The sequence below is a fragment of the Fibroporia radiculosa genome, assembly GCF_000313525.1.
Source record: "Fibroporia radiculosa TFFH 294 genomic supercontigs, scaffold366, whole genome shotgun sequence".
NCBI classification, from domain to species: domain Eukaryota; kingdom Fungi; phylum Basidiomycota; class Agaricomycetes; order Polyporales; family Fibroporiaceae; genus Fibroporia; species Fibroporia radiculosa.
In genome coordinates, this window is record NW_012133200.1 from 1 (window position 1) to 17,028 (window position 17,028).

Below are 17,028 nucleotides of genomic sequence, written 5' to 3' on the forward strand. Positions count from 1 at the left end.
CGGCCGGCTGGCCGGCCGACTGTGCCAGCCGAGTCTGATACCTCCGAGTCGGAAGATGAAGACAGTGCGAACGAATCTTACACCACCGCGCGGACATCGCGGCCAACGCGTGCGCAAGGCGCAGCAGATGACGACGTACCCCTTGCGCAGCAGATTCCCACCGCGCTGAAGGCGCAACGTACAATCCGCAGACAGGTGCGCGACGAGATTGACCAGCGCCGACGCCAGCGCACCCTTCGTGGTGAGGACAAGACAATTCGTGCGCAGTCTCCGAATGACCGCAATGAGGCTCTGGCGCGGACAGCCTCCGCCAAGGTCCGTGCAGCCGCGACTGCCATGGCAGAGGGCACGACCACTCGCACGCTCTCGGGCACGACAAGGAGAAGTCCTGAACCCGCTGCAAATCCTGCGGGCCGTCTGCGCACGAAGACGCTCCCGGGTACCTCCAGCAATCCTATCTCTATTGGCGACTTGACCAAGAAGTTACTTGGCGTGCAGGCGGGCGGGGCCCTACCCGCAGCCATGAGCCGATCGCAGCAGCCCTCCTCGAGCGAAGTCAGTGGCAAGCTCAAGCGCGTGTCCTCTACGCGCCCGCCTTCCCGAGATGCCAGCCTCGGTCGGGGGCAGACGCGGGACGTCGAGCGTTCTGGCTCACTGTTCAGGCGACCGTCGCGCGCTGTGCGGGACAACGCTGAGCAGGACGACAGCCGCGGGCGAAGCCTCCGGCCCGCACGGTCGTTTCACCGCCCGAGCACTGCGCCCAGCGACCCTCAGCTCGCGCCCCCGCTCCCAGCTGGCGCGAGCAGCTTGAGCAGGAACCCGACCCTCGCACGGACAGCGCCTCCGCAAGAACCCGTCGCGCTCGGCGCGGGGCCCATGCTCCCGGAGGAACACCGCGCGCTGGAGAGGGCGCGCTCGGTGAAGCCGCACTCACGCCGCCCGAGCGAGGACCGCGAGCGCCCCCGCCTCCCGCCCATCGATCCCGAGAGCATCTCGGCGGCCACGCGATCTCGCGCGCGGAAGCCGTCCGTGACGGACGTGGTCCCGCCACCGCCCGCGCACACAATCGTCTCGCCGTTTGCGCCCCTCCCTACGTCGCCCTTGCCTGCGACGGCAAAAGTGCAGGCGGCGTGGCAGCAACGCATCTTCATCGGCAACATGCAAAAGTATGTCGTCGTGGAGATCGGCGCGTCCACGAGCGCGGGCGAGGTCCTGCAGATCGTGGATGGCCAGGGCGCCCTGGGCGATGGGGCTGGTAGCGGGGGGTGGATGCTCTGGGAGGCTGCCCAGGACTTTGGCATGGGTGAGTAAAGTTCTCGGCGACGGACGTGCGTCTTCTCATGCGTTGTTCACAGAGCGGCCGATCCGGAGCTTCGAGATGCTCTCTGAGGTCTGTAGCTCGTGGAACACCGACAAAATTGTCAACTTGTTGGTGATTAAAAAGACGCTGCTGGCGCCGGTGCTCAGCCGTTCGGTGGGTGACTTGCTATTTTGCGCGCTCCGAAGGCCGGGTCGCTGACTTGTCCTTGTCCGCAGGCCATCCCACGGAGCTCGCCCATTTGCGGAGGATATGTGCAGCACGAGTACAAGCGCGGAAAGTGGCAAAAGCGGTGGATGGAGCTGCGAGAACACAGTCTCTGGCTTTCTAAGCGCGACAGCGTAAGTCCCCTCTGTTTCTCGTGACGCCATTATCTTATGCAGTGCATGTAGGCCAAGGATGGCGTTTTCCTGTGCTCTCTCAGCAATTTTGACGGGTACTACATCACGCGCCCGCACAAGGCACCCAAACCATATGTTTTTGCCGTCAAATCTACTGACAGCTTGTCGTTCTTCGAGAATACGGCTGACTATGTACATGTGTTCTCGTGTACGGAAGGGGAAGGCAAGAATTGGCTGGAGAAAATATTGCTCGCCAGGGTATGTGATTCTAATTGTATGGTCCTAAAATCCCTCTAATGGGCTATTATTTACAGTCCTATGTCCTCTTCCAAGAGCGCAATGTCATATCCTCTGGTGGAGGCCTTGCCCGCGCCACCACGCGCGCTGGTCAGCGTCCCGTCCAACCCCTAGTGAATGTCGCTACGCCCAAGACTGACAATCCCGCTGGGGCACCTGTCGGATTCGAGCCCGGGTCACTGCTGGCAAAGCGACAGGCCGTGTAACATATTTATTAGATTCTTCCTCTCTGTGTCATAGATCATGGTGTATAGGGTCACTCTTTGATGTTAGATATGCATGTCTCAGCGGAGCACATCACTACCACGCTCATTTGTAATACCGTTCTGTAGCGCGATAGCCAGTCGTAGCAATACATTAGTATCAACTAAAATATAAAAACATTGGATTGAAACCATATAGTGACAAGTCGAGTGGCGAAAGACGAATGGGAGAAGGTTAGTCTGCGGATTTCTTTTGTTTCTTCTTCGCTGGTCCCTCCTCTGCATCGTCCTTCTTTTTGGGCCGAGGTTTGGGCCGTGGCTTCGGCCGCTCTTCGTCAACGTCCATGGTGTCGTCGCCTTTCTTGGCCTTGGGCTTTGGCTTTGGTCGAGGGGGAGCGGCTTTCTTAGGCTTTTCATCATCCTCAGCGTCGCTCTCTGGCGCCTTGTCCTTCTCTGGCACCTTGTCCTTCGCAGGCGCCTTTTTCTTTGGGGCTTTTGCCTTGCCCTTCGCAGCCTTGGTGAACTCGCGGTCACCACTGGCATCAGAGGCGGTTTTACCACCTTCGTCCGATGAATCACTGTCCGTTGGGGACCCTTCATCGGATTCTGACGCCTGAAAGTCTTCGTCTGGGGAGGGCGTCAGTACCCAGGAACCACAAGGCTCACATGTCCACTCACCCTCTTCGCTGTCGTCATCCTCGCCGCCCAATCTGGGCTTCGGTACTTCCTCTCCGCTGCTCGCAACGCTCTGCATCTCTTCGTCCTCGTCGTCCGCGGCCAAGATGAGCTCGCCCTCCATCATTTCATTCTTTACCTTAACCTTCTTCTCTTTCAAATACGTCTCCGTGCCCTCATGTTCCTCCTTATTGACCGAAGTGAATGTATACTCTGGCCCGCTCTTTGTGACGATTTTCAAATCGAACGTGCGAGCGGCAGTAGCACCCAGGCCGGCACCCAGACGAGAAAAGACGACCTGGTGAATGTCAGAGAGCTCAATTAAGGTTGGCTGTTTGGACACAAAGAAGATGTATTTCTCGAGCAAGAAGAGGTCACCCTGAACAGCCTTCAAATTAGCCTTGATTCCAGGGTGTCCGTCGTGACTAAGACGACAGTCAGTACCAGGTCGTGTCAGGAAGTTTGGATTTACCTTTGGAAACTGCCTGCGCCAATAATTTTCTTACCCGAGAGCGCTCTGAAGACCCCAGAGACAACCTCGAACGTAGGGTCCTCGTAGTTCTTTTTGAGTCGCTCATATTTGGCAATCTCTTCTCTGTGGTTATCATCAGCATGATACAACGACTCGTTCTGGTGTACGTACTCAGACATATTAAGCTCTGCTGTGATCTCCTCCTCCCGATTGAACTGCATTACCAGGTACTGATATCGAGTTTGACCCTGTCGAATGGGTGTGCTGAGACTGAGCTTTACGAGAAAATTTAGGTCAGCCGTCACATCCCCTTAATCCAGACCGTTTCACCCACTATAAACAAGACGTGCTGGTCGTCCTTTGGTAACAGGAACAGCCTCGAGATGCTGCCATACAAGATTTTGTAATCATATGTCTTTCCGCGTAATCGCAAGAATTCAGGGAACATATCGACGTCGTATCGGCCTCGAGGGGTGAGGACGAGCACTTCCTCGAAGCTCAGAATAACATCGCCTGCAACTTGTCCGATCTCAGCCTTCTCTTTCACAATGTCGTGGAATGCTTGAGCAGCGCTGATCTCCTCTTCGTCGTCTGACTTCTGCGAGCCTGCGTCGGAACCCCGGTCGCGGGTGGCAGTCCCTGGCACGTAAAAGCGGATCTCAACCATCTCATCTGGAGCATTTCGTGCAGCCTTCTTGTTGCCTGATGGCGTAACGAATTCGAGTGAGACTTCAGTCCGTCCGGCGATGTTGGAGTTTGACGCATGGTCGAGTGGAAGTTCGAAAGCCGTCTTGTTAGAGACAAGAAATGCAAGGTCCTGGCCTGCGTTGGCTGTACTTCAGTAATGCATTACTTCAAAAAATCAACCAAACATGCCCTGGAAGTCCGTGACTCCCCAATTCCAACCCTTGAATGAGGTTTCTTTCGTCTCCAGCGTCACACTGAAATGCTGCTTGAGCAGTTGCGCAAGTTTATCATGATCCTGTGGCGATACATTGAAAACATGCAATCCTCTACACCAAGTCTGCTCAAGGGCCTACCTCTCGTGAAAAGCCGTCAAATGTCTCCCTTGATCTATCCTTAAGACCTATTCTCAGTTGATGGTTGCGGGCGACCCTCATCCACTGCGCCCATTTGATGTCCGCAGCAGTCATTGCCATCATATTCTCGCTATCCTCGCCCTTCCATGCCATTCCGCTTGACGCGATACGGAACTCTAGAAAATGACAATCAGTTCTCCGCTTTTCACTTGTGTGAGCATTGGGATTAATTTCGACATACTTCCAACTTCGGGAGAGAGGCCATGGTAGATGTTCTCAAACTGTGTAGTCATAGATGCTCGTTCAGATATGAGAGTCGCGAGAGGAGAAAGAGAAACAACCCAATGGTGGGTAGAAGGTGGACGCGTTTCGGAGTTTGTATAACGCGCTCACCAGTAGTACGCGTCTTTGACGCGCCACACTAATCAATCTTCGACCTTGCGCTCCTCATCTTCAGCGGTGATACTGAACTCGGCCTTCCGACTGGCTCGTGGTATCAACAGACATTGTGAATGGAATCTCTGGAAACGCGCTCCCGCGATGTGCAAGAAAGGACATTTTGCAAATGGTGACTGTTGCTTGCAGGCCTCGCCTTCGCTCAGATTAATTGATCTCTGTAGGCTCAACACGAGACTCGAATCAAACGGATATCCTCCGATGACCTCGCTCGTGAGGGACCTTTCCGATGGTGTCCGACTGATTCAATTGATGGTAAGCGTCTTGCGGGCAGTTGTCCACGGCGGTTCACGATGCGTGCTCGATATTAGGAAATCATGGGTATTACTTGTACCTTGGGCGGCATTCACAATTTGTCTTATGCGTATGGTAAGGTGATACGTCGCTCGGAAGATACAACAGAAATCCGCGCATGCGCATACAGAAGGCTGAAAATGTGAACAAAGCTCTCGAATTCATCTCTTCAAGAGGTGTGAAGCTAACTAATATCGGACCCGAGGGTGTGTTATTTATCCACTTCTATCTATTGATGACTTGAGCAGTCCATCAGACATAATTGACGGGAACCTTAAGCTGATCCTCGGAATGATCTGGACACTCATTCTACGTTTCACGATCGCCGATATAAGGTCAGCGAGTAACTGTTTGTTAATGTATACCTCTCTCTCAATTATATTTCTTTCGAAAGCGAAGAGGGTCTGTCAGCAAAAGAGGGCTTATTGTTATGGTGTCAGCGCAAGACTGCACCTTATAAAGAAGTCAACGTACAAGACTTTTCCCTAAGCTGGTCTGATGGGCTTGCATTGTTCGTGAGCCCTGTTTGTATTCTCCTACTTGCTTAGAATGATTGTCGTGCTTCTAGATGCGCACTCATTCACTGTCATCGTCCTGACTTGATTGATTATGCTACCCTAGACAAAGTAGTCTATTGCTGTACTGTGTCGGCGTGTGGCTACTGATGAAGTTTTTTTTAGACAGATCGTCATGGAAATACCCAACTGGCCTTTGAAGTTGCTGCCCAGCACCTGGGCATACCCGTGAGTCCATTGAACACCGTCAAGGTCAGGTGTTTGGATTGACATCTCGTAGCAACTTCTCGAAGTGGCAGATCTGTGCGACAATGCGCACCCAGACGAACGCAGTGTGATGACGTACATTGCCAGTTTTTTTCATGCTTTCTCTTCGATGGGTATGTGACATAACCCCTTTGCGATATACATGTAAAAATAGTTATGCTGGCTTGGACATTTGTAGACCAGGCAGAGACTGTGTCTCGGCGGGTTGAGAAATTTGCGGAACTCATGCATTCTATTTGGCTTAGCAAAAATGACTATGAACGACGGGTCCGTGAGGTTTGTGAAATCCAGCGCTGGTGCAGATGAAAAATGTTCTGATTCTTCTACGACTCTTCCCAGCTCCTGGCCGCTATGTCCGAGATCCAAACTCGATGGTCTGCAGTCCAATTTACTGGCACATATACGGATGCCAAGGAGCATTCATCCCAATTTGCCACTTATAAGCAGACAACGAAACGTAAGTGGGTCACAGAAAAGCAGGACGTCACGACCCTTTTCGGAAATGTGCAGACAAAGCTCAAAACGTACGGGCTGCAAGAATATGTCCCGCCGCTCGGGCTCGCAATCTCTGTTCGTGCCTGTTTCTCGGTCGCAAATTGTCGCGTTTAATCATTGGGCCCAATCAAGGACTTGGATGCAGCGTGGATTGCACTACTTACTTCCGAAGCTAAACGATCGCGAGCGATAAATGCTGAGATTCGGCAGTGAGTCGTATCTGTAAAGTGTAATTTCAGTCACCAATGTCCGTGCTGCTAGAATCAAAGAATCCCTTCGCAAGAAGTTTGCCAGCCTGGCGAATGACTTCGAGAAGCGGCTAAGAGCTATATCGTCCGAGCTAGCTGGGGTCGAGGGTGCGCTCGAGGTAAGGTCATTTGAGGTTGTAAAAACTTTCTCGGACTGATCGTATGATACATATTTACAGGAGCAACAACGACAAGTAGGACAACTGCGAACACGGATCCCTGCCCTGTCAGATGCTCTTGCTACGGTAGTTAGCGCAGAGGACGAGTGTCGGGCGGCCAATGTGGATGAGAATGATTACACGGTCTTTACCTGCCAGGACCTTGAGTTTGAACTAGAGCTTTTGGAACAAAGTATTTCGAAGAAGATTGCATTTATTGACAACCAGGTCAAATTTTATCTGGGAATCCTGTTTTCGCTATCACTGATGCGATTGGACTAGATTGTATCACGAAACATGACAAACTTAACGCCGGCACAACTCGAACAATTCGAAAGCACGTTCAGATACTTTGACAAAGATGAGACCAACACTCTCAATCTATCTGAGATGGCTGCAGCACTTGCCAGTCTAGGCATAGTGTATTCGGTGCGTACGAGCTGTGCCTTGTATAAGGTTTAAGTTACATAGCCTGGTACAGGACGAGGATATGGATATCATTTATGACCAGCTGCTTCATGATTACGGTGCGGTGACGTTTGAAGCATTTATCAATCTGTTGGTACGTGGGTTATGTCTCCATTATAATGTGATATCCTGAAAGCGGATTTCATCTCAGGTGGAGATCACCGAGGATCAAACCTCTTCTGAGCAGCTGCGTGAGGCTTTCCGAGGAATTGCTAGTGACAAAGTAAGCTCTTTCTACGCAGCTTCTCACCCGCTGATCGCGTCGCGCAGCCATTCGTCACGGAACTTGACCTGCGGGTGGCGCAACTCCCACCAAATGCGATCGAATTTCTGCGGGATGCGATGCCCTCTGCGCAGGACGGCACCGAGGAGCCTCAATATGACTATGAGGCGTGGTTGGATGCAGTGTTCGTGTAGCGTGTATTCCTTAGTTATTGACCATACAATCAATGCAGTATACATGCTGCAATCGGCATAGATTATAGATACGATCGTATTGATCGTATACTTTATCGTAATGAGCGCTTGGGATTAACTTCAGTTTATCATCGATGTTTTTAGCAGTGTGCATGTTATAAGCAGTGTGCAACATAGAAATTGGAATTGACTACTTGGTTTTTGATTCCAGAATGGCCAAAGTGCTGCGTCCGCAGCAATGAACGAGTGAGGTAGAGCGGTGAGCAAGGGGTCGGCCAACTGTGGGCAATCTGAGTGGCAATCGCCGGAGTCGCCCGTATCACGATACTTATACGGTTCACATCTTGTCCTATTCCTCCATACCTCATCTCCCCCGCTAGTTGTTTTCTTTTTCACTTCTCTCCGACACATTAGCATGGTGTGTATTGTGCTCTCAACAATAGATCCATGCCTGATTGCTCAATCGCGCCCATCTCGCGCGTCTGCGGCGTTACAGGCCTCCCAATCCGGCGTCGGCGTGAGCCCTGACTGCCTTTCGGCATACCAGAACCTCAAGCTCGGGAAGAAAATCAAGTACATCGTCTTCACGCTCAACTCGACCAACACGGAGATCATCGTCGAGAAGGAGTCTCAGTCTAACGATTACGACGAATTCCTCAGCAACCTTCCCGAGACAGAGCCCAGATGGGCCGTTTACGATTTTGAGTATGAGAAAGAGGGAGCGGGCAAGAGGAACAAGATCACATTCTTCTCTTGGTCAGTGCTGCAGTCCGATAATGTGTAGCATTTATCGCACGCATCTCCTCGATATATGCTGCGATCATTGACGGTGCTGGGTCGTTGTGCCACAGGTCTCCGGATGACTCTAAGATCAAGCAGAAGATGCTGTTCGCCTCATCGAAGGATGCTCTTCGACGTTCCCTCGTTGGTATCGCTGCTGAAATTCAGGGAACTGATTACAGTGAGGTCGCATATGAGAGTGGTACGTGGTGTGCATGTTATCGCGCGACATCTTTCACTGATCTCTTTCGCCTAAGTGCTGGACAAGGTTTCCCGAGGTGCTTGATCTAAGCTGAAGTAGGCACGCGACGTCGGACATTCTCTATCCTACCAAGATCAGATCTCCCACCGACCGGCTTGTCGTGTGTGGCCGCATGTCGGACGTCCTGCTAATTTCGTTCGCGAACTGAAGAAATGTTGTAGAGCCTCAGATAATTGAATCGAAGGGTGTAGCATCGACTGGAATGAAGCTATTTATAATACTCTTACACCTAACGCCTATCCGATGCTCTTGTGATGAATTTGACTATTGTCGACCTCTCACCACTGAAGTTGTCTGTTATTCAATCGGCTATCGGCTTCGAAGGTTAGACGTGGTTTACATTCCGTGAATGTTAAGCTTTGCGTTGGGCAACATCAATGCACTTTCAGACGTGTGATTCTTGCATTCATCAAACACTCCACGCCGACCTGACAAGGGGAAGCGATATATTCTTGAGCGGCCGGTGAATGTGATATGTTTTGTTTGTCAATTTTGCTGATAGTAACACACGTCCGCAGGAGATAACTCCCGAGCCGACATCCGTGCCGCAATAGCAGACGATTGATGATGCCGGGAACACACTAATGTGTTTGCTTTTAGCTTCCCCAATAGGACCGCAACGCTCAATATCCTAATCACCCGAACTTCTTTGAAAATCTATTCATCTGATGTTAAGTATTACTACGTCCAACGCGCTCTGTCGGGAAGGATTCACCAAGGCACTGACATCTGATTGTCAGCATTTGAATACAGCTCCAAGTTCCATACCCGATCATCGTGATTCCAATTTCCAAAGATCCTCAAGCAGTCGCATCTCTTATATATAGGGGTCATCCAAGGCCGTATTCAAGCGGCCTCAATCGTCTCATAGCAAGCATTCTTATGTCTTCCAACGATAATACCCGCCCGGCTTATGATAGCGTCATACAGTCCATTGCTGACTATGTCTTTGACTACCAAGTCACCTCCGCAAAAGCCTGGAGGCGAGCCCGCGTCGCTCTGCTTGACTCTCTCGGCTGTGCTATTGAGAGCTTGCCGGCTTGTCCTTCTTTCATCGGCCCCGTAGTCAAGGGCACTGTAGTACCGGAGGGGTTCCCACTCCCTGGGACGAAGTATGTCCTTGACCCCCTGAAGGCGTCGTTTGATCTCGGTGCCCTTATACGGTACTTGGACCATAGCGACGCATTTCCTGGTGCAGAATGGGGACACCCATCCGACAACATTGGCGCTATCCTTCCTGTCGCGGATTGGCTGAGCCGTGAAGGAAACGTTAATATCACGATGCGAGACGTGCTGGAAGCGATCATAAAAGCGTACGAAATTCAAGGCTGTTTTCAGGTCGGTCTTACATCTATAGTCTGACTATCGACTTGATCTTAACGAACCACTGTAGTTCAAAAATGCCTTTAACAAAGTGGGCATCGATCATGTTGTTCTCGTCAAAATCGCTGCTTCAGCCGTTGTCTCGAAGCTGATGGGACTGACGCGAGAACAAACCAATGCTGCTATCACCCAGGCATTTGCGGACGGGCAGCCTCTCCGCGTCTATAGACAATCCCCGAACACAAGGTCAGTTGCACGCCAAATTTTATATTCGTCGAGTTGAGTGCCTATATGCGTCTTCGAATAGCCCCCGTAAGGGCTGGGCCGCAGGAGATGCCTGTATGCGCGCTGTACATCTCGTTCTGATGACAAAGTCGGGTCAGCCAGGTTATCCCACTGTCCTCACCGCGCCCAAATGGGGTTTCTACGATACCTCTTTTGATGGCAAGCCGTTTGTGTTTCCCGTCGCGTTTGGCAACACGGTTATCGAGAGCTACTTTATCAAGCTTGTCGCCGCCGAGGGACATGCGATATCCGCTGTGGAAGCCGCACTGTCGCTTTCGAATCAGCTGCGCGGCCGCCTGGACCAAGTCCGAGCAATTCGTATCCGCACGCAGGAGGCTGCGATGACGATCATCGATAAGACAGGCCCATTGCACAACGCCGCGGATCGTGACCACTGTATGCGCTATATGGTCGCGGTGACGCTGCTCAAGGGCGATTGGCTGACGACGAAGGACTACGAGGACGATGCGCCTTGGGCGACAGACCCCCGCGTGGACGCGCTCCGGGCAAAAATGACAATGGAGGAGGACCCGCAGATGACGCTGGACTACCATGCGCGCAAGCAGCGTAAGTGCGCGTCGGCAGTGAGCGTCACAATGGAGGATGGGACCCTCCTCGACGAGGTGCTCGTCGAGCGTCCGATCGGCCATCCATGGAGGGAGGACACCATCGATTGCACGAAGGCTAAGTTTGTTGAGCTGACCGATCATCTCGTTCGTGATCCTGCGGGCTTTTGGGATGAGTGCATGTCTGAGGAGATGGCAGATATTAAGGTGAGGGATTGGATGGATCTCTTTATGGCACGGCAGAAGTTGAATATGTAAGCAGTCGAACTTGTTGGTTTTGTCTATGTTCGATGTCGGAATTAAAAAAAGTTTGTGCGAGAGAACATTTAAATTGCTGAAACCGCTGCGGATAAAACAATATTTCAATAATGAACAGCTACAGCATGTATGCGCCAAAGACGGCGAGACAGCTGTAACACCACCCTGTGACGAGAATCCACCCAAATAATTCGTGTTCTACATCTCGTTCTTTGCCTCCTAAAAACTACCCTCGGGGGCTCAGTATCAGTGTACAGGCTTTATATGAATATCAGGACACATTTGGACATACATTTTACTTGATTGAGATATAAATCGCTCTGTAGCCTTTTAGAGGCGCCGTGCATCCCAAGGTGCATTGGGAGCGAGTCGTTGTAGCGAACTAGGAATATAGACATCTCATTGTGTCAGAAGTATCACAAAAAGAAATGAGCCGTTGCTACCGCTCATTGTTGCGATGCATCTAAGTAGTATCGGGAGAGCAATATGTATGCCAGGCAGATGAAAGAGAATGCAGACGCGGATCTAGAGAAGCACACAGAAGCTAAAGGCGAGAATGGCAAAGGCAAGGTAAATTAGAAACAGTGCCTTGTCTAGTCAGTCCGGCGGCGATCGACGCCTTGTCTACAAGAGGATCAGTGTATATTATGAAGTTCAGTTAGCTTGCTCGCCTTTGTATCTACGAAACGAAGGGCAGAGTCAGTTTGAGCCCGTACCGAGTTTAAGTGATATGACTCATCGAACTATTGACGGCCAGTTGATCGTGAAGTCGATAGCTAGAGTGATTCGATCCGCATTGACATTCTTGTCGCGACATATACTCGTCCTAGTGGTGGAATTAAGCTTACCCGATAGTTTGTCTAATTTAACATTCTCCAATAACGCGTTGGCATGTCCCTCTACGAGGTGCATCGGCGCTCAATCGGTGCCTACGGTACACTATTAAATTTCGTCTGGACTTGCGGGGATATACAGCTTGCCCGAACAGGGACATTCCGGTGATCTTATAACAACCAAGACACGAGGTTTCCGTGTCTCGAAAATGGAACACAAGAGGAAGAAAATTACCCACCCTAGAGGAGTACAGCTGCAGCACAAGTAATACCAGGCTGGAACGATTGTCAACAGTATAGATACCGCGACGATTGTCAGATTCACTTTCAAGCCATTTGCTAGACAGGGCGACCATTCTCATGAGAATTTGAAGGCAATTCGTACCCCGCATGCCGGCGCCTTGTTCACGATATTTTGAGCAATCTGGCTCAGCTCTGGGCCTAATCGTGGAGGTCAGCAGAAATGAGAAAGAGGCGGCACTCAGTGACCGAGCCGTGGTACGTCCGGCCGCGGAGAGTCGGCTTGTCATGCAAACCTTGTTGACGGATTGTTGCGTCAGGAATTTGTCTCATGTGAATGCATGGTATCAGCAGTTGATTTCGGGGAAGCGTTCAGTGCCATGCAGCCTGAGTCTAGGCGGCGGTCTGACGATCGCGTTGAGTCAGCGCTAATTACCCGGGGGGGGGGCACTTCGGGATTCCTTCGGGCACAAAGTGCAAGTTTCTACTCACTCAACGAACCGACTGAACCACGCAACACCCACGGCGGCGGAATGCTCCTCCGAACGTGATTTTAAGAAATTCCCAGGTGCGAATTTATCAGATCATACAGCTTATCCAGCATAAAATTCCGAGATCCAGCGATGTCGTAGACCCGCACCCCTCCGTCCGCGACTCAGATGGCCTGTGTTGACTGTGTGTCCGGCAACGTTCACTCGGGCAGCTCGATAGGCCAGGAGATCACTCTCGCAGGCCTCCCGACATACGCGACCGGTGACCCCGACAGCAAACGTATTATTGTCATCGGAGTGGATATCTTTGGATGGAATTTTATCAATACCCGATTGCTCGCGGACGAATATGCTGCGCGAGGCTTTCGAGTCTATATACCTGACCTCTTTGATGGTCTGTGCTCGCACTAAACATTGTTTCATCCTTATAGTGGCTAAATCATTTTGTACGACAGGCCGTGAACTACCTCAATGGACGCTCTCTGCCGTGGCCGCGGACACGCCCACTCTTCTCCAGCGCATGCTGCGTCCACTATCCCTCTTCGCTTTTGTGCCATTCATTCTTCGCAATAGCAAGACAGCACAGTCAGCCAAGATTGGTACCTTGCTCAAGCAGCTCCGGCAGACGCAGGCAGACGCAAAAATCGGCTTTATTGGCTTTTGCTGGGGTGGCCGCTATGCGATCACCATGAACAGCGATTTTGATGCCACCGTTGCCTGCCATCCGTCACTCGTAAAATATCCCACCGAGCTGGATAATATATCGAAGCCTATTAGCTTTGCATTGGCGGCTGAAGATCCAGCAGGTTTCGGTGCCGTCCGAGGAAAGGAGGCGGAGAAGCTGTTGAAAGACCGCGGTCTCACGGATTTAGAAGTGATCATATACGACGGTGTCCACCACGGTTGGACTGTTCGAGTCAATATGGCGGATGAAAAGAAGAAGCAGGCGCGAGACAAAGCGAAGGAGCAAGCTCTGGCTTGGTTCGAGAAATATCTTACTATTGCTTCACAGTGAACGCGGTTCCTTTGTAACCGATATACCCTGTTGGTAGTGTTTGAATGGTACAGCTCCTTGTATATGAGATTTCAGAGGATGATGGTGATGTCCGGGTTTCAGGGAGGAACGAATACGGGAATCGATTGCATACATTCATTTAGTTTACCGTCATTTGCGCAGCCGTGTCTGCCCAATACTATCTCAAGCAAGCCGAAATAAAACTTGCTGCAGATGACGATACCAAAGATCACAGAATACGGCCGAAAACATATCCAAAAGTCAGAGTATACAACGATTGAAGAGCAATGAGAAAATCAAAGTAAACATTCATTCGTGATTGATCCCAACATTTTATCAAGCTGAAAGAGTCTTGGCTCCTTGCAGAAGAGTATGCTGAACGAGGCTTAGATGTATTTGTTCTTGCCAGCTATACACCTCAGTATGAAGGCATGGTCAAGAATGGCAGCTGCTACAATGAGAGTCTGGGATTGCTTCTGCCGCGGCTGTCAGGCCAAATCTGAGTCTGAAGCAGCTTTAAACAGGCTAGCCATTTTCACATCATCCAGTGAGAATTTGTTACTGTACATCAGCACATCAAGTATCTTCAAAGCACGGAATGACATAAATTAAGGAAAAATACTAGCCCACCGCGAGGGTCGAACTCGCAGCCTTCAGATAACATGACCATGTTCTGAACCCAGGAGCACCTGGTGAACCCGCCGTAAGAGTCTGACGCTCTATCCGATTGAGCTAGGCGGGCCATGGAAAGACTCCGGTAACTATACACTATAGTAACATTATTCACTCCCCGCAAATAACACTCAGGCAATGGATTTCGCCTGGCCCAATGCAACCTGTTTCTTCACAAGCGGGTCATCAACCTCATCAACCAGGCCCCATTTTTCCTGGAGTATCTTGACAAGATCATCTCTCCCTTCAGCAACAAGCTAGAATAGATATTGGTTGTAGAACACTATATTCAAGGCACGATGATCACTTACGATTTCGTGGATGCTGCGATATGCACTATTGAGAGCACCGAGAACCCATCTACGCAGAACCCGTCAAAGATGGTACAGCCGCGAACAGCTGGTACTTACGCATGGTGTACACTTGATGCTTCTCCAGCAAAGTGGAGCAGGCCAGCCGGCGGCTTGGTCAATTCAGGATAAAGATTGCTAAATTGCCCAGGTCCAAACAGAGCGAATGCACCTGTACGCAAGCAAAAGGGTCAACCAGAGCTTGATGCATAACTGGAGAGAGCAGTAACTGACCAGCTGAATTTTCATGGTTGTACCAGCTCCATACCTCATGATCGACCACCATGTCGCGCAGGCTATCAGCGGTGAGATAATGGCCATGTATATCCGCGAGATCCTTCAAAATGACCTCAAGTAGAATCTTCTCCGACTCAGAGTTCTTCCCGTGAGCCAGAGCACCGAATCGCATGGCATCCTGTGCCCAGGTATAGCTGACAATGATAGTAGCGTCCGTCCCGCCCATCCCATAGGACGGATAAATTACTACTCGCGTTGGCCGATCAGTAGAAGAGACCCCGCCCATGTTGTTAAATGGCGGCGCTTCCCACCACCGCTTCGTGAATTTGATGGCAACTTTGACCGAGGCGTCATAATGCAACACCCTGATTGCCGTTTGCACGTCCCAAGATAGGTTGCACTGCGTTGTATCGACAAGCGCGAGACAGGACAGTGGCATGGTCGCGATGACGTGTGAGTATGTGCGGGGAGTCGATTCTCCGGCGACGGTGACGTGCATCGACGTCGGCGGGATGATACTGCCGGGCGATGAAGCGGGGGCAATAGTTGTAACACGCTTCCCGCGGTGAATGCTGTCGTAACGAATGCGGGTCGCCATCCTCTGGGAAATCACTTCCGCTCCACCCCTAGAAAAATGACTTGAGTGGTCGCAACGCGCTCGGGCAAAAATTCTGCTTACTGTACGCAGAACCATTTCTGATCATCATTCCAGTCAAAGTCGAGAGAGTCCATCACGCTTTCGCTGAGGGCGCAGTCGTACAAGTTCGTAGCAGATTCCATTGTTTCCAAATTTGTGATGACCTATTAAACGGCCCTCAGCAAGGACGCTTCCTTACGATTACAGACGAGCGACGCACCTTGTCAGTATAGCACAAATGTTTAGGTGTGTTAAGCTCAAAGTAGATATAATCGCGTGTGGAAAACTCGTCGTAATTCATCATCTTTTCCCATCCGGTGGCGAAATTTGTCTTCAACTCGTCCTTGAAACGACCAAGAGCCGTAGCCAAAATAGTTTCCGGGCGCGCCTTCAGCCCCATGTTAAACGGATCCGGGACCGCAGAGGCAGTTTGATTGTATTGCTCGACAGTCATCCGAATGTTGTTGTAGAAGAGCATATTGTTGGGGTTGGACATGACGTAAGGTATCAGTCTGTCCTGCTTTGGGTCGGAATGGGAAATCTCAAGCAGATCGAATAGGTCAAATACACGCTTCATGAAAGGGATGTCAGGAAAGCGCATAGCACCGCGATCCTATTTAGAAGAGCGACCTCAATATACCATCTACACCTAGTTGATATCTGCACTCACATAGTAATCGTTCTCAGAAGCTGAGAACTTATGGGTCCAGAGCCGACCACCAGTATGCCCGTCATTAGGTTCAGCCTCGAGAATCTCGTAATGATAGCCATATTCCTTGAATGACTCGAGGATCATCGCAGCATACAAACCGGCAGCCCCCGCGCCAATGATCCCAACAGTCACAACTTCATCGCGATTCCTTGGAATAGAGCGCAGAGGAGGAATAGCGCCGAGTGTATTGTGGTGCCGATTTAAGAGAGCTTGTGCATGCTGGCCACGGATAGAAGGCATACTAAGAACTAATCAGTGAGTCACTGAGAGGCGAGAATAGACGAATGCTGGGGGGTAGAGATGAAGGAACTTGCAATCAAGCTTTTATAGCTTTATTACATGTCGACGATGGAGTGCTCCGTGCACGGAGATCGGAGCCCCTGGAAGCACCGTCACTAAATGGCCACTTGTCAAGCACAGCGCGTTCCGAAGTGCCACGGAGTTCCTGCGTATTTTGCGATCGGAAGTGCATTTGCACCGGCGCCGCGCTGGAGCAATGATTCTACACAATGGCCGAACAAAAAGTTAAGTCACTGAATTGGTGCTCTAATCCGTTGTGAAGTACGGGACCCTAGTCATGGGAATGTATTGGCTGGAGTTATGCCGAGGACTGAAATGCTGACCTCCGATATCATATGTGCGGCCATTGATACCGCCGACAAATCACCTTGAACACGATCCTTAACTCATTCACAGCGCACAA

The 17,028-nt window shown here is 51.0% G+C and overlaps 6 protein-coding genes across 6 annotated transcripts; 4 read left to right on the forward strand and 2 right to left on the reverse strand.

Annotated features, from left to right (window-relative positions):
* Positions 1-2,394: 2,394 nt before the first annotated feature.
* On the reverse strand, positions 2,395-4,639 carry FIBRA_00848 (uncharacterized protein; the record flags this gene model as incomplete). The annotated part of the gene is made up of 8 exons (XM_012322735.1): positions 2,395-2,786; positions 2,838-3,259; positions 3,307-3,429; positions 3,478-3,581; positions 3,641-4,128; positions 4,174-4,288; positions 4,347-4,522; positions 4,588-4,639. The coding sequence occupies 8 exons, from the start codon at positions 4,637-4,639 to the stop codon at positions 2,395-2,397; spliced, it is 1,872 nt and encodes a 623-aa protein (XP_012178125.1).
* A 364-nt stretch (positions 4,640-5,003) lies between these two features.
* FIBRA_00849 (uncharacterized protein) lies at positions 5,004-7,664 on the forward strand (the record flags this gene model as incomplete). The annotated part of the gene is made up of 17 exons (XM_012322736.1): positions 5,004-5,057; positions 5,114-5,176; positions 5,227-5,302; positions 5,353-5,431; positions 5,491-5,607; positions 5,665-5,722; positions 5,777-5,839; positions 5,892-5,991; positions 6,057-6,154; positions 6,218-6,448; positions 6,506-6,582; positions 6,635-6,740; positions 6,801-7,007; positions 7,062-7,208; positions 7,261-7,341; positions 7,399-7,470; positions 7,518-7,664. The coding sequence occupies 17 exons, from the start codon at positions 5,004-5,006 to the stop codon at positions 7,662-7,664; spliced, it is 1,776 nt and encodes a 591-aa protein (XP_012178126.1).
* Positions 7,665-8,079: 415 nt separating this feature from the next.
* FIBRA_00850 (uncharacterized protein) lies at positions 8,080-8,730 on the forward strand (the record flags this gene model as incomplete). The annotated part of the gene is made up of 3 exons (XM_012322737.1): positions 8,080-8,420; positions 8,516-8,646; positions 8,702-8,730. 3 exons carry the CDS (start codon positions 8,080-8,082, stop codon positions 8,728-8,730), a joined length of 501 nt encoding a protein of 166 aa, XP_012178127.1.
* Positions 8,731-9,588: 858 nt separating this feature from the next.
* On the forward strand, positions 9,589-11,138 carry FIBRA_00851 (uncharacterized protein; the record flags this gene model as incomplete). Its single annotated transcript, XM_012322738.1, has 3 exons — positions 9,589-10,044; positions 10,100-10,275; positions 10,337-11,138. The coding sequence occupies 3 exons, from the start codon at positions 9,589-9,591 to the stop codon at positions 11,136-11,138; spliced, it is 1,434 nt and encodes a 477-aa protein (XP_012178128.1).
* A 1,732-nt stretch (positions 11,139-12,870) lies between these two features.
* On the forward strand, positions 12,871-13,717 carry FIBRA_00852 (uncharacterized protein; the record flags this gene model as incomplete). Its single annotated transcript, XM_012322739.1, has 2 exons — positions 12,871-13,096; positions 13,158-13,717. The coding sequence occupies 2 exons, from the start codon at positions 12,871-12,873 to the stop codon at positions 13,715-13,717; spliced, it is 786 nt and encodes a 261-aa protein (XP_012178129.1).
* An 803-nt stretch (positions 13,718-14,520) lies between these two features.
* On the reverse strand, positions 14,521-16,565 carry FIBRA_00853 (uncharacterized protein; the record flags this gene model as incomplete). The annotated part of the gene is made up of 7 exons (XM_012322740.1): positions 14,521-14,646; positions 14,701-14,749; positions 14,800-14,911; positions 14,974-15,602; positions 15,656-15,777; positions 15,834-16,226; positions 16,284-16,565. 7 exons carry the CDS (start codon positions 16,563-16,565, stop codon positions 14,521-14,523), a joined length of 1,713 nt encoding a protein of 570 aa, XP_012178130.1.
* Positions 16,566-17,028: the final 463 nt, after the last annotated feature.